At 55.9% G+C, this 15,646-nt stretch overlaps 2 protein-coding genes across 2 annotated transcripts; both read right to left on the bottom strand.

Annotated features, from left to right (window-relative positions):
• Positions 1 to 1,827: 1,827 nt before the first annotated feature.
• On the bottom strand, positions 1,828 to 3,423 carry QBC33DRAFT_186807 (uracil-DNA glycosylase-like protein). Its single transcript, XM_060422488.1, has 2 exons — positions 2,892 to 3,423; positions 1,828 to 2,722 (listed from the first exon to the last, which is right to left on the bottom strand). Exons 1-2 carry the CDS (start codon positions 3,257 to 3,259, stop codon positions 1,939 to 1,941), a joined length of 1,152 nt encoding a protein of 383 aa, XP_060281075.1. The 5' UTR covers positions 3,260 to 3,423; the 3' UTR covers positions 1,828 to 1,938.
• Positions 3,424 to 3,918: 495 nt separating this feature from the next.
• On the bottom strand, positions 3,919 to 10,803 carry QBC33DRAFT_612906 (uncharacterized protein). Its single transcript, XM_060432513.1, has 8 exons — positions 10,505 to 10,803; positions 10,314 to 10,439; positions 9,992 to 10,250; positions 9,707 to 9,926; positions 8,328 to 9,630; positions 7,747 to 8,237; positions 6,116 to 6,425; positions 3,919 to 6,012 (listed from the first exon to the last, which is right to left on the bottom strand). The coding sequence occupies exons 1-8, from the start codon at positions 10,706 to 10,708 to the stop codon at positions 4,171 to 4,173; spliced, it is 4,755 nt and encodes a 1,584-aa protein (XP_060281076.1). The 5' UTR covers positions 10,709 to 10,803; the 3' UTR covers positions 3,919 to 4,170.
• Positions 10,804 to 15,646: the final 4,843 nt, after the last annotated feature.

The raw sequence follows: 15,646 nt of genomic DNA on the forward strand, positions 1-15,646 counted from the left end.
ATCGAGGTACCTAAAACCAAATAAATGGCTGACCCTGCGCTAACTTGACAAGCTCAAACGTAGCTTCGCAAAGCGGAGTCACCCGATTTCTACAACGACTGCGATAGGTATTGGACGTCAAAATGCAAGATACATAGTAGGTTCTTACTACTTGTTTTCACTTTTTTCCTAGCACCGCATCTGCAAACCTGGACCACGGATGGCCTTCCCTGGCACAGCGGCCAGACGACGCATGATTTTGGTCCGTGCCAGCTCATCAAGACCGTCTCCAACCTGGTCAATGGCAGGCCAGCACTGCACGCCACGGTGGGCTTCCCCCGATCATTGGTCGTTAAAGTTGTAAACCCTGAGCGATTTCTGCGCCTCCCACTGAGTTGGCAATTGTGATGGCGTTCGTTGTTCCACGCTCAACCATAGGGTTGGTCGGTCTCAATTATCGATTGATCGCGCGGCTGTCCTTGACCAGCCACTGGCCACTCAGTTCCGAAACACGGGAGCTAACCAGACCGCCAGTCCGCGACTGACCAGCCTTCCTGCCGAGAAGGAAGGAACGGAAGTGAGAGAGTGCAAACGACGGATGCTGGGCGAACGATTCCCCAGCGTTCGCAGGAAAGATTGAGCTCTGGGCCGCTCGAGCCTCGTCGTCTCATTCGCCGTCGGACCTTTTGGCAGTCACCTGCGATGCGGGTGCTGTGGATTTCCCGCATTATTATTTTTCAAGCCACTTCTGCTGCTGGCATCCAATCCTTGTTGGACCTGCATGGCGCTCGCTGCAAGGTGTCTGCCAAAAATGCCGATGCCCGCCACAGGTTTACGTAGTACCTATATATGCGTCGGTGGGCCATGCATGAGAACCTACCTACCCACCCACCTTAGAATGGCTATCCCGAGGCATGGCATAGGCACCATGTTTCGCAGCATCCTTCCTCACATCAATCGCTGTCGTCGTCATCAGCAGAAAATCCGCTGATCTGGTAACTACTCCACATTTTAACATTTACCCGCGACGGGTGACTCGGATTCGCGCTGCAGGTAGGCAATCCGCACCTCGGTCCTGTGCCGCCCCGCCGTCGTTCTCAGGCCACTTTGGGCCCTTGATTATGTGCGTGGTGGTGTGTGCGGACCCTTAATCCCCCCCTTTTAACGTCACTCAATTACCAGCCAATCAGTAGTGATCGGTCTCAAGTGGAGCTCTTGCCTGTCTGAGAAACCGAGACTTGCATGCTGCACTTCAGCAGCAAGCACCTACCTATTCGTATAAATCAATTAACCTAACATCCATGGATGACGTCCATGTTCAGGGTCACAGACAAGTCTTTAACCCCTACAGCTACCCCGTCAATTTGTAGCTGTGCCAAGCTTCAATAGTGCAGGCGCACTAGTGATGATTATGAGGCTCCGGTACTCCGTACATATCCCGATGGCTGCGGGTGGCCGCTTACGTGCAACCGCGCGGCCCAACCGGTCGGGACCGGGAAGACTACTTGTCGTAGCCCCTGTGGAATTGACCGTAAGGCTGAGAACACAGCAGTCCACGCAGTCTTGATGTGGTATCAATCCTAGCTTCCTGGTCATCACAGATATGGATGGCGAGGCAAAATCAATGGTCGTATCCGCTCTAAAGGGTTCAAGTCTATTTGAATTCGGTACATTATAAGGCACCGTGTTTTTCAGACCCCAGGGACAAGTATTGGGTAACATAAAAGGTATACCCATTGCAAGATTATCAGCCCTACGAATATCTTCCCAGCAGAAACATCCATTCAGCTGTGCCGATGTGGCACTGGACAGTTAAACCTAAATAGACCATGCCTGTGATACATGAGCAAACTCTTCTTTAAAACGCAGAAAACGCCGGCGCCTCGTCAGCCCTGAGCAATCAATCATAGACCCTAGGGAACAAGAAAGCTATCATGGTGAGTGGTCTGCTGTCTGCCGTCAAGCCTCAACTTCGGGCTTGGCATTCTCATCGCCCTCAGTCGCCACCAACTTGAGCTTCTCTTCATCCACAACCTCCGTCTTAGCAACAGCCTCGACCTTGGCGTTCCCCTCCGTCCCCACCGCCTTGACCTTCTCCTCAGCAGCAGCCTCTGTCTTGGCAACAGCCCCGACCATCTTCTTCTCAACGTCCCCATTTCCCACGCCAGCCGCCCCGTGCTCCAGCGTGCTCGTCCCCTCGGTCAGCGCCCAGTCGATCTCGCCCTGGGCGCCGTACCTCTCGACGAGCCACTTGTTCGCCGCCCTGAAGTGGCCGCACTCAAAGAACCCCCTGTGGGCGCTCAGTGGGCTGGGGTGGACGCTCCTGAGCACGAGGTGCCTCGAGGCGTCGACCTTTGTCACGCGCTTCCCGGCCGGCGTGCCCCAGGCCACGAAGACGACGCCGCGCGCCCGCCGCGCCGCCACCAGGTCGATGACGCGCTGCGTGAAGCGCTCCCAGCCGCGGTTGGCGTGGCTGTTGGCCTCGCGCGCCCGCACCGTCAGGCACGTGTTGAGCATCAGGACGCCGCGGTCCGCCCACGGCGTCAGCAGGCCGCCCTTCTTGGCCGGCGCCGCGAACGAGGGGTAGTCGTTCTTGAGGCAGATGTACATGTTGCGCAGCGAGGGCGGCGCCTCCGTCGGCGGCCGCACGGAGAATGCGAGACCGTGTGCTTGGTTGACGTTGTGGTAAGGGTCTTGGCCGAGAATGACCACTTTGACGGTGTTGAAGGGCGTGTGGCGGGACCTAGAAGCGGTTAGCTGGGGGTGCTATATGGGGTGCTATATATATATTGTGGGAGGTAGGCCTGGCGGATTTGCATCTCTTGGGCAATGTCGGCAGAGACGCAAGGGTGCAGATGAGATCTAGAAACAACGGGCAAGACGAAATCACTACTCCCAATCTTCAAACATACCAACTGTAGACGTCCTCCTCTGGCGGGAACCACTTCTTCCCGGCCGCTGTCTCGCGTGTCAGGAACCTCTTCAGCTCAAGGAACTCCTTGGTCACGATTTCATCCTTGAGAAGGGCCAGCCAGCTATCGTGCAGGGTGTCGATCTCCAACTTGAGCAGCTTTCGCTGCTCGTCCGTCAGGCCGGCCACCCATTTCTGCTTGTCAAACTTCAGCAGGGCGGGTGCCGACGGCCCCGCACCGCCGCCGTTCGTGGTGCCCTTAGCCGCCCCCTTCGGAACGCCAAAGAAGGACATGAGGCTGCCGTTCTGCTTGGGCTTTTTCGCGTCGGCGCCGGCCTGGGCGCCGGCCTTCCGCTTGAGGCTTGACATGGCGGCGCGGTCCCTGAGATGGAGAGAGGTCGGAGGACGACGGGCAGGAGGCTGGAGGAGACGGGCAGGTGCACGAAGCAGACGGCAGAGAAATGGCGGATGTGGGAACGGAATGATTAAGGGATTGGCCAGAAAAAGATACTTGTGTGAGAGATATATTGTAGAAGTATGGAATGAGGAGAGAAATTAGAGCCCAAGTACTCATGTATCACAAGTTTGATTCAATGCTGAGGTTGAGGTCAGCTAGGGGTGGTTAGCCAGCCCTGCGGATTTGAAGCCGAGCTCCATCCGCTAAGACGCGTTCTGGACGCGGATTTTGGCGTCACTCATTAAGAAAACGCGAGAATCTCATGCAGGCAGCAGGCAGCAGGCAGCAGACAAGGTTCAACGCCACAGAACTCGGCTGGCAAGAATACAAAGTGGGCCGCCCCTTGAACAAAGACAATCCTCGAATGGCACACCAAATGAATTCCGCTTACGCTCCCAGGCACGTGAGCTTTGCAAAGCAGCCCACCAGCCCCTGAACTTACGGCGGCCATGGTACTCGTCAGGTCTAAAAATCGACGGTTGGTGCCGCAGGCCCCACCCAACGTCAGAAGTCTATTTTTAGACCTGATATTGATCCAAAAGCAGCTCAAGTGCGTTATTGCTCTGGTTTTGATCATTGCTGCCGATTGAAATCAAAACACAAAAGAATGCCCGCTTTCTATCTGTACCGGAAAGTAAACAGAAAGGGTGTTTCACAAAGACAAGATCAGAAATTATGCTATGTGCCTGTATCTCCCATAGATGCCTCCAGCCCCATCGCCACCGGTCCAACCCGGTACCTATATATATAGACAACTGTACGTATTATACAATAGCTGCTGCTGCAACCACCTCCACACATGCGACTTTTCTACGTCTAGGTGTCACCCTTTCCAAGAGAGGTAGAACCAAAAGCACCCGACCATCCACGCCACCCTCCAAACAGTCGTCCACAGTTCCCGGATCACGACGCCGACCGCCGACCTCGACCTCGACCTCGTGGACGACGCGGCCTTCCACTTGCCCCCGTCGTAGATATCGTCATCGTAACGCCCGATCTCGATCTTGGGCCCGCGCGACGGCCGTGACAGCCCGCCGGCCCACCCCCACTTTCCCTGCTGCTGCAGCTGCAGCTCCTTGGAGCGCCGAGACTTGCCAGCCTTTGGCGACGCGTTGCGGGCCTGGGCCGCCAGCCCGTTGGGCCGGACCCCCGAGGCCGGCGCCCCCCCGCCCCGGTCGCGCGTCCCCGCCGAGTGCAGGAATCGCGAGGCCGAGAACCCCGCGGCCGGGAGGGCGTACTCGTCGTAGTCCTCCATCTTTGCCTTGGAGACGGGGAGGAGGCCACCGCCGCCGCCGCCGCCGCTGGCAGGGAGGGGCTCCAGGGCGAAGCGGGGGAGGTTGAGGGCCGGGACTAGGAAGGCCCGGACGGTGAGCAGGGCCAGGCTGATGAGCACGAAGGCGGCGTATTTGGCGAATATCGAGGCCGATCGGGGCAAGAGGCACAGATGGGTTTGGAACGTGGTCTTCCCGTCTCCGGCCAGGGATTTCCCGTTCGCGTCGATGGGGTTGTGTAGGCTGACCATGAGGAATCCGGGGGTTGGGACCCCCATGGCCATGCTCATGCTCTTGACAGTGATCTCGGGCACATTCTCCTGCTTCTTGTCGTGTGTGACCTGGCAGTAGTCATGGTCGTCGCCCGAGAAGACGTGAACGACATTCCCGACACTCTTGATGAGGTTGGCGGAGTCGTCCTCGCTCAGGACATTCTGATACTGGTATCCTCGAGAAACGGATATTGCGTTTCGGTCGTCCGGCACGACGGGATCCGTCTGGCCCTTGGGCGGCTTCGTCGGCGGCCAACGCTCCCGCAGCGGACCGCACGGCGTGCCGGGGGGCCGATACAGCGGCACATGGGTGAGCAGTATAGAGGGCAGCTCTGCCTTGCCCTCTCCCGGATCGATGTTGGGCCTGTCCCCGAAATCGGCCTTGTCCAGATCCTCGATCTTATGTCCAAGCCTCACCTCCTCGATTTCTCCTCTTTGGAAGCGTAACTCCCTCTCAACCGCCTTCCGTTTCGTCCACTTGACGTCTTTCAGGAACAGTTGGGCCGGCATATAGATGCCTCTCAGATCATGCTGCCTGGTCTCCTGTGAACTGGCAGCGCTCAGGGAAACCGTGTCCACAGACACAAAAGTATGGTTGCCAATGACGTCGACCCTGTTTCCTTCTCCAAAATACGCCTCGAATCGATTCCGAACAGGTATCTTAATATCGGAACCAAACCCGAGGTCGTGGTTCCCCGGCAGGCTGGCGACAAGTTTCCTGCCTCTCTGGCCGAGCCCCGGTGCCTCCCCTGCTGCATTCCACGGTTTAAAGAATATGTCTCCAAACCTTTTATACTCGTGTAGCCAGAAGTCCTCGCCATACTTCCTGTTCCACGTCTTCAGGTATTTCTCCTCGCTCTTCGGGTGCGGGGCCCATGCGTAATCTTTGAATTCTCCATGAGCAGTCTTCCACTCCCTCCCTCCGTCAAAGAGATCGCCAAGAAAGAAGAGTGTGTCTGGGTGAAGCTGCTGCTGTAGCTGGTTGTAGGACCGGCGGAGGTAATTATCGGTGACCATGACGGTGAGGGGGTTTAGCGGCCAGGGCCGCCCTGGATATGAATGGGGATCGATGAGCTGAGGGTCGGCCACGAAGACGAGGTGGTGCGGATTGGCTCCGGGAGGCTAAAAGGGGATGGGGTGTTAGTCAAGCTGCACCGTGCCTTGCGCGAAGCCGCGAAGCTGGACTACTTGGGGGAAGTATCGAAAGGAAAGGCCAGTGGCATACCCAATTCTCCCAATCGCTCCAATGGCAGCGTTCGACTGTACTTCTAAACACCCATCTCTCCCCCCAGAGAAGCATTATCATCGCTATGGCGACCAGCAGATGGGGCACGCTGAGCAGCCGAGCCGCCGTCATATTCCGCCGGGCCTGGTGCAGCGCCCGGGCCAGCGAAGCGAACAACATGCGGCGGCCGCGTCCTTTCCAGAACCTCCACAGCGCGCGGGCGCAGCGGGACAGAAAGGCTGTCAGGTCGTCGAGCAGCGACGTCGAGTCTAGGTCGCGACGGGAGGAGCCGTGGAAGGCCTGAAATGCACTGCCATTACTATAATGGGGAGCCATGGCACTTCGCGAAGTCCAGCCATGCCCTGGCACCGGTCAGGATGGGGGAAACAGGCCGGGGATGCGGGAGCTGTGAGACCTGCACCCGGGTCTGGAATGGCCGAGATGGTGTGAATTCCAGCTGTATACTTTTGCGGTTGGGTGCTGAAACGTCGGGATTATGTCGTCGCCAGAACACCAAGGGTTTGACAGCCGTTGTGGAGTAGAGCCAGCTGGCAAGGGCGCCAATACAGTGCATAAGTATATATGTACTGTACACAGCATCACTCCACTAAATCCAACCGCCCCCCTCCCCGCATTTCCGACCTCTAACTACCTAGGGACCTACGCGGCCAAGTTTCCGGAATCCAGGCAATCCCATGACCCCCACCACTTTAGATGCGGAATCCAACCGAACAAAGGAGGACAAGAAACGGAGGGTAGTAAAGTAGTGTTGCATCGAAAGCCCTCCAACGACCTGGTTATTACGTCCGACTCTGCGAATGTGTGGGTGATTTGTCAATGCAACTGCAACCATCCATGATCGGATGGCCAAATTAGAAGCCTGGCAAGCCATGTTGGTCCACGAGGAGCAGTTGGTTGACTAGCCTATACACCATAAGCGAGGTCGCGCAGGTTTCCCACTGTTGCCCCGTTATTATCTCTCTTAGAATCCGTGGTCTTACAACTAACTACTCGTGACATTTCACGCGATCACGCGAGCAAAGGGTTACAGCCATCACCAACACCCCCTTTTCAAGGAGCACCGACAGTCCCAAACAATAGGCCGTTGATTGTGCAGGATCGTCTACTTAAATGTGGTCAGGAGCCAGCCAGCCCATGCCACCAAAAATAATTACATTGAAAACAATAAAAAAGGGGTAGAGGGTGTGAGAGAAGTAAAGTCGACACTCCATAATAGCCCGCCTTTCTCATGCCAATACCCTTGGTGAGATGACTCTCCGCAAGCAGTAAACCTCGCTGCCGATCTTGATGGAACCAGAAGTTCCCCCACTGGAATGTAATGGATAAACCTCAGGACGAGATTCGAAAGTGTCGTGTCGTTCATGTCGTACGATGCCGCCCCTTCCTCTCTATTCGATTTAAAAGCACATAAAGGAGGTGTATATATGGTGGACAACCAGTAAATGGGGGCGGAAGGAGAGTCGATGAATGGTATGTGGTATAATAGATGGCCCGGTTAGGTTAGAAGATCCAGGAGAATGATTCCTTGACCTCGAAGGAAGTAGAGTATCTGCATCCGAGGGTTAGTCCCTGGGCTCCTAATAATCCCTTCAGGAGCGTTTTGGACTTACTTGATATCGGCCGACGATGCGCCCACGAGCACCTTGAACACGCCCTCCTCGGCGATCCATCGCTGGATTGCCGTGTCGTAGTAGCCGACGGCGTACTTGTCGAGGTATATCCGCAGGTGCTTGGTCTCGCCCGCCTCGAGCGTCACCTTCTCGAAGGCCACTAGCTCCTTCTCGGGACGGGGCAGCCTCGACTTCTCGTCATGGACATAGACCTGCACCGTCTCCAGTCCCTCAATGAGGCCAATGTTGCTGACGGCCACGATCAGTTCGATGCTTCCTGACGCTGTCAGCTCCTTGGAGCTGAGTGACGGGCGGCCGTATTCGAAGCTCGTGTACGACAGACCATGGCCGAATGGGAACAGAGGTGCGATCTTGGCCCGCTCATAGTGTCGGTAGCCGATATACACCCCTTCGCCGTAGACGACCTCGTAGTTCTCGCCGGGCCAGTTGTGGAATGCTGGGGCGTCTTCGAGCCGCTTGGGGAATGTGCACTATTCGTCTTGTTAGCTCTCCGATCATCACCGATTCTGTGTGGCACCGCCCCCAACTCTCCCAAAAAAAAAAAAAAAAAAAGTACTTACAGGAAGTTTCCCGCTGGGGTTCTTGACGCCGAAGAGCACATCCGCAAGGGCGTTTCCGGCCTCTTGCCCTTGGTACCACGCCTGGATGATGGCGGGAACCTTGTCGACCCATGGCATCGCCACCGGGGATCCGGATTGGTTGACGACCACGGTCCGCGGGTTCGCCCTGACGACGGCCTCGACCAGGCGGTCCTGGCTGCCGTCCGACGGCAGGTCCATGGTCTGGCGATCGTACCCCTCCGACTCCCACTCGGCATCCAGGCCCACGACGACGATGGCAACGTCGGCGGCCTTGGCGGCCTCGACGGCTTCCTGTAGGTAATCGATCTGGTCCTCCTCCTTGAAGCCTATCCGGCAGCCGCCGTATTTGTGTGTCATGCTGAACTGCTTCTGCTTGGAGATGGGGCGGAGTTCGTTAGTCATCTCGACACGCAGCTCGACCGGCTCGCGGGCTTTCATGGGAACGTCGACCAAGTAGTCTACCGAGCCGTCGAACATGGCCTCGCCTTCCTCTGTCCAGTCCCACAGATCCAGAGCAAGCTCGCCATTGACGTATAGCTTGCCCGGCCCGACGCTCATGAAGGAGATGGTGTGATTGCCCGTCCTGGATGGCGTGATGTGAGTTGTGGCTATGGCCGACCATTCCGGGCCGATCTGGGATAGCGGCGCGGAATCCCAGAGGAAGAGGTCGGTGTTGGTCCGTCGCTGGGTCACCACCGGCTCTCCCCTGAACTGGTCACCGCGGAACCACTCGATTGTCACGCCCTGCTTGCCCGCCTTGTCGGTGCAGAATGGCGATGCGACGGGGAGCCATTTGTTGATGTGGCAGCCCTTTGCATATGTGACCTCCTGCTGGGCGGCTTTGCGGATGCTATCGAGCGGCAGGGTCGTGTAATAGGGGTTGAGGCTGGCGCTGCCGCCACCACCAGCAATCGCCCTGTCGGCATTCGGACCAATGACTGCAACCTTTGTTGTCTTGGGGTTGATGGGCAAGATGGAGTGCTCATTCTTCAAGAGCGTCAGGCCTTGGACACCGGCTTCTCTAATGAGGTTCCTCGTCTCCTCCCTGTCATCCTCCCGTTCTGGCTCCTCCTCTGACATATCGCTCCCCTTCGTGCGCTCAACGAGGGTGAGCACATTCTCCGCCGCAAGGTCGATATCCTCCTGGGTGAGTTCGCCTTCCTTCAACGCCTGGAGGACCTTCTCGAATCGCCATTTGGTCGAATAGGGAAATTCGATATCACAGCCGGCCTTAAGCGACTCAGCCGTAGAGTTCATGCCACCCCAGTCGGAAATGACGGTACTGCAACCATGGGAAACTTTGTGTCAGCCGATCGCCCTCGCTTATCGCTTAACCCCGACGACTACTCGCCACTCACCCATTATAACCCCACTCTCCACGGAGGACTTCTTTAAGTGTGTGATTGTTCATGTCAGCATGGACGCCGTTAATCTGATTGTATGACGACATGATAGCCCACGGGTTGGCTTCGCGGACTGCGATCTCGAAGGGTCGCAGATACAGCTCGCGGAGTGCCCTCTCGCCCACCCTCGAGTCTATCGTCAACCTGTGGGTTTCTTGCTCGTTGCCGACATAATCTACAACTGGGGGTTAGCCCGCGGTTTTCTTGGCAGCGACGCCTGTTAAACAGAGCACGACGAACGCTTGATGGTGGCCGCGACGCCCTTCTCCTGAAGGCCGCGGATGTACTGGGCGGCTAGTTTGCCAGTGAGCAGGGGATCCTCCGAAAAGGACTCGAAGTTCCGGCCCCCAAGTGGGTGTCGGTGCATGCAAACCGTCGGGGCGAGCAAGATGTTGGCCGATCGTGCCTTCGTCTCATCGGCAAGATGTTGGCCGACCTCATAAAGGAGGTCCTTGTTCCACGTTGCCGCGAGGGAGATCCCGCAGGGGAACAATGCAGCCTAGCGGAGGTGCCGAGCGGTCAGCAAAAACGGAGGGCCTTGGATGAGCACATCCAGACTGACCTTGGTGCCTCCGACGAAAATACCACCTCGGGCTCCATTTGGGCCATCGCTCGTCTTCACTGCTGGGATGTTCTTGGAAGGGATGGCCTTGCTCCTCCAAAAGTCTGCCGCGGTGAGAAGAGAAATCTGGATTTCTGTCAGCTCCTTGCACCCCCATGGGGGACGACAAGTTGATCAGGGTATGTCCGGACCTTCTCTTCCTGGGTCAGCGTGGCGAGTTTCTCCCTTGCCGCCATCCGCTTATCTTTGAACGGGCCGTTGTCCTGGTACGGGCTGGCTGGGGGCGAGAACTCAGTGTCAGGGGTGGTGTTGGTATCGACGCTGTCCAGCGGCGACCCATTTGGGTCGATAATGTTGTCCATATCGACAGACCCACTCGACGAAAGTGCTGCCATAACTGCTCTTCCTCCTGAGTTCCTAGTCGGTTTGGGATATAAGATGGCCGGCGCTGGATATCCTCTGGTCAAGGCAAAAGGCGAGGGGGAGGAGGAGGGGGAGGAGGGGGGAAATGTGGTATCACAACAACGGGATAAGAGTTGGGAGAACGAGTTGAAAAGACCAGGGGAAAAGAAGGGTTCCCAGGCATTCCAAGCTCTGAGCCAAGAGGTCAGAAAGTCGGTGCTAGTCGGCTTTAAATGGAATAAGTCATGGGATATGGAGACATCGGATTTCTATATAAGTCTAACAAGACTTGGGATCAGCAGGGCGAGACATATGTTGCTCGCCTACCGACAATTACCCGCCAGATATGAAAAACGGAGAAGACGAAAAGAGAAGCAGGCGTTATGGGAAGGAGAGAGACAAGATTTAATGACGGTTGGACCCGTCAGGGAGAGACGGTGGGGGTGAGGTGGGTGTGGGTTTGTTGCATCCTGGCGGAAGCCGACGGGTCTCCCAAGTCGGGACTGCCTAGGCACTACCCTAGGCGTGGGAAGGATCACAGGACGAACGGGATACATGGCTTGCAAGCTTGCAAGATTGCAAGCCTGCGGGTTCTCAATGGGGCACGGCGGCTGTATGGGATCTACAACAACAACAAATGAACAGGGGGTGCCGGAAAGCCGCCGACGGAAGCGTGGGGAGTGGGGAACGCCCCTGGTGGCCGAGTATGTTGTACCCTGTTACACTGGGAGACGATGGCGGTCATGTCACTTGACCGTTCCGTCCAAGGTCCAGCTTATTATTGCTTTTCGTGTGGAAATAGCCATATCGGTAGGAACGGACCGTATGAGCGGCCGTGTCGCTGGCGTGCCCAGGTCTGGCAAGACGTTCGCCGAACTGCTTATATTGCACAGGGCGCACACGCGCTCTTGTGCACAAGCAGAGGGCAATTAGGCCGAGTGAGCGAGTGCGCGAGTGGGGTGTAAACGGTGGCATTGTCTCTGCCCTTGAGGTTCTCTTTTCTCTCTTCTTTTGCTTCTTCTTCCCTCCCCTTGTCCTTCCACTTTGGGAGGCTACTTTAAACTGTGCGGATGTCTGTTTTGAATTCTGATGTCAGTCAAGTTCTGCGTGGTTCAGAATCTGAATCCGACGTGGTTTGTGCGATGGCGTGTTCAGACTCTGTCAATCTCCTGGGTCCATCCATCGAGATAGACAGACAGACGGACGGAGTGATTTGAATGGCTGGGCAAGAGATTTTTGGCCACTCGAGACTTTTTGGTTTCGCCGGATTGGGCTTCAGCACCCATGTTCCTGGTACCTCCACAACGTGGCGAAAACGAATTCTCTAACGGTCTGGACTTGAGGGCCGAATCTGCCAGGGCGTGTGGGGACCCCTGTCATTGAGACGGTTGGTTGGTTCTGACACTTGACAGGGCTGCGGAGATCCAGTTGGGGAAAAGCAGGTATCAAGGTATCAGTTTGAAAACCTACCTAATTAGTAAGTCTTGATGGCCGACTTTGTCTTGTCTGTATCTCTGCATCTTTGTTCATTAAATTCGCCGGCAACGGAGTTCCAGATTGCTAGATTATGCTGACCCAATGCGTAGCACAAAGGTATTCCGGCCGTCAATCTCCATCTAGCGAGAAGGGATGGATTGTGGATTGAAGCCGGCGTTTGCACTAGAGGTGGACTTTATGTGCCTTCATGGCATTGATTCTCCAGAGCTTCCAGAACAACCCTGGTGATCGGCGCTCTAGGAATTCTAAGAACGGGTCTGCTGGTGCGTGAGAATAGCGAGATTGCACTGTCTGCGCGAGTGGGATACGGTGCTAGCCAAGTCGGGACGCGGCTTTCGCTTATTGCGGCTCTCCGGCCCGGCTTCCTTTGGGTGGTCGGGTAGGCCCAGCGTCAAGGATTGATGCACCCTGATTTAGCCTCTGCGAGAACTTGCGCATTGCGAAACAGCATGCCGGGCCCCCGGTTCACAATCACCCAAATCGGCGTTGGTTATTGGGGATCCAAGTCCCAACCCAGAATGCGTATTCCCAAGTGCGAACCTGCCAGACTGCCAGACCTTGTCTTGCCGCGCCCTGGCGAAATCCAGACCACCTCTTGCGCTTATCAGGACCACCTGCATCTTGGTTGCTTCGTGGACGGGATCCACTAAAACGGCTCGGTGAATAAAATCTTCCTTGGTACATACCTTACCTAGGTGGACCCGTCCTGCCGGGTCCCGTCCCGCTGCCACGCGGCACCGTTACCATCCCATTACAGCTCACCAACGGGCCAAGACCAAAACGTCAGCACGTGTTTTAACATATTAGCCTCTCTGGTGCCACAATGTCCACCTTGAGTGATCAAACTTACCTCAGCTGGCGGGGCTTCAGCCAGAATGCGCTTGTAGATCTGGCAAGAAAAAGGCCTGCGTGGAGCCCAACAGCATCCGGATTACATCATCTGGCGGAGTAATGGCGCAGACATCCGTACAACCCAGATGCCCGCTTCTGGTGCGGCGGCTCCTTGGCAAGAATATGGAGCAAGACGATCTCATGCTGAGTGGCATGGGGGAGCCCGGTGTACGGTGTTCACCTTGTTTTGTCTCGGTCTTAGCCTCTACGTGTAAGATACAAGCTTGGTTGATCTTGGTTGCAGCCTCGATGATCGGAGAGATTTCGAGTTTTGTTTGCTACTTTGCTTCAATTCCTCTGCAGCTTCCATCGAGATGCATGCGGGGAAGCAAAGGGGCCAACCCGGGCAGCTCTCTGTATGGTTCGGCATCAAATGGTTCCTTCCGATCTGACGAGGGGGAACCCATGGAACTGCGACTAAGGAAGGTACGTACTGGCCACATGACAGGGGACTCCCGTCCATCCCCAAGTTGCCCGCCCATGACACCGGACTCCATTCCATGTCTGTTATGTGACTACCTATGTAGGTCTCTTTGGTAGGTAAGGTACCTTGCCAAGGTCCTAGTAGAACACGAATCTATCCGCACCTGCCTCTTGAAGCAAGCAGGCATCCGACACTACTATGTAGGTACAGTACCTGTACCTCCCTACCTACCTAACGTACCTACGATGCATGCAGAAGGCGCAGGTGGGTAACCTGAGGTACCTAGGGTCGGCGAGGAGTCCTCATACCATCATTCGCGCAATTAATCGGGATTACTGGCTGGATAGAGGATCTGCAGTTTGACACGCCTCATCGATCGCCATCTTCAACGACCATCACCTTCTTAAGATAGGGAACGAAGCAATCTTTTTCAGCCGCAGAGACAAGAGCTCGCCGATGGTTTCACACGTCATTTCAAGCCCGATCATGCATACCCATTTACACACACCCACTTGCCGTGCATCTTTTCCTAGCTAGGTACTTTTATGTTCTAAACCGAGTCGGAGGATTTGGATCGGATGGTACCCTCCGTTTGCGAGTTGTACCTAACGGGAGCTACTCGCCGTTTCCCCCCCAGAGACCGTATCGAGGACACCAGGTGGTATAGATGCGGCGGCCTTTGCGACGTTGGCATATACCTACCTAGTTGACCTTTCCGCTGGAAAACCCGGTACGCTGCCATGCAAAGCACGCAGTTGCGGGTCTGCTACCCTGCACTGCGTGTGCCTGCAGCTCTGTGCCTACCTACCTAGGTCGCCATTGCTCCGAGTACGACTTGAACTTGCAACACTGGCATGTCCTCGCAGCCAGTGGTGAGCCTCAACCTTCAAGAGCTCCGTCAATATGAGCACATGAATACGGCAAGATGCAGATGGACATATAGCAACCTCCGTCCTTGATTCGGACTGGCCTGGGTACCTTCAGACTCACCTTTCCATCTGTCCGCTCACCGTCGCGGCTCACCCCCGCGGCGGCTGTTGTTCCCGCCATTGAAGCTGACAGGCCTGCTTGTTAGCTCGACTCGGAAGCCTTCTCCATGCGGCGATCATGGCGAACGCGCGTGAGATTGATTACCTATATTCCGTACGAGGCCGCCTCAGTTACAACATGACGCTGCTCCACCACGGGAGGCTGGTCCTCTCGTTATGGCCCTGGATCTGCCCGGTTTCAAATATAAGCCCATCAGCACTTACGGCCACCTTCTAGGCCTAGCCCGCCTCGGGCCACTCGCCCGGACTGCCTCATCAGGTTTAATCTTATCTAAACCAGATCACGGGAGGTTCCACGTTGCGGCAGGGCAAGCCTCAATCCCGAATATATCACCCTGTAGGTAATCCGTTTGCACACCCGCGGCTAGATTTTCCATCTTGGCAGATATCCAGCCCGGCCCATGATCTCCATTCCGCTGGGGGGTTACATGCGGCTTGTGGCTACAGTTAGCTCAAGTCGAGAGCAACCAGGATATCAGAGAGACGATTCCTCATACACTCTCTTCCCCGACTGTAACAATCTATGTTTTTTCTCTTCGATTTAGTTCCCTGAGTTTAATTCGCGTTGTCTCTGTCTTAGCCGCCTCGTTTGGAAGAAGGAGGCGATAATGCAAGCTTTGAATTGCCGGGTAACCGTGCCGAATTCTTATACTCATTAATATCAGTCCCGCTTCGCATATATACTCTGCCATTGTTCCTGGCATGGGCTGACAAGCTCCCTCAGCAGGTGGTGTTGAGCAGGACCTTCGTGCGGATCACGACTCAGGGGCCGTGATGTGGCGAAACGAAACGGACCTACTAGCACCGATTTCCCATCAGAATAGCACTGTGAATCATTTGTATCTCGCAACACAAAGTCTATGAGTCTCTCTTGCTTTGTGTGGGCTCTACGTTCGGTTGCCAAAGCACAGGCTAGAAGCCCAAAGTTGTGACCGTAAGTGGAAGCGCCAATTCACAACGACTTGCAACCGTTTGGCCAAGCCAGCCATTTTGTGCCACGTATTTTGTTAGGGACCGAGGTGAGTGTGTCCGCTCCATGTCCAAAGACACTGGCAGGTATTGCCATGGCC

Source organism: Phialemonium atrogriseum, assembly GCF_030411735.1.
Source record: "Phialemonium atrogriseum strain 8032-3 unplaced genomic scaffold QBC33scaffold_22, whole genome shotgun sequence".
In the NCBI taxonomy this organism is placed as follows: Eukaryota; Fungi; Ascomycota; class Sordariomycetes; order Cephalothecales; family Cephalothecaceae; genus Phialemonium; species Phialemonium atrogriseum.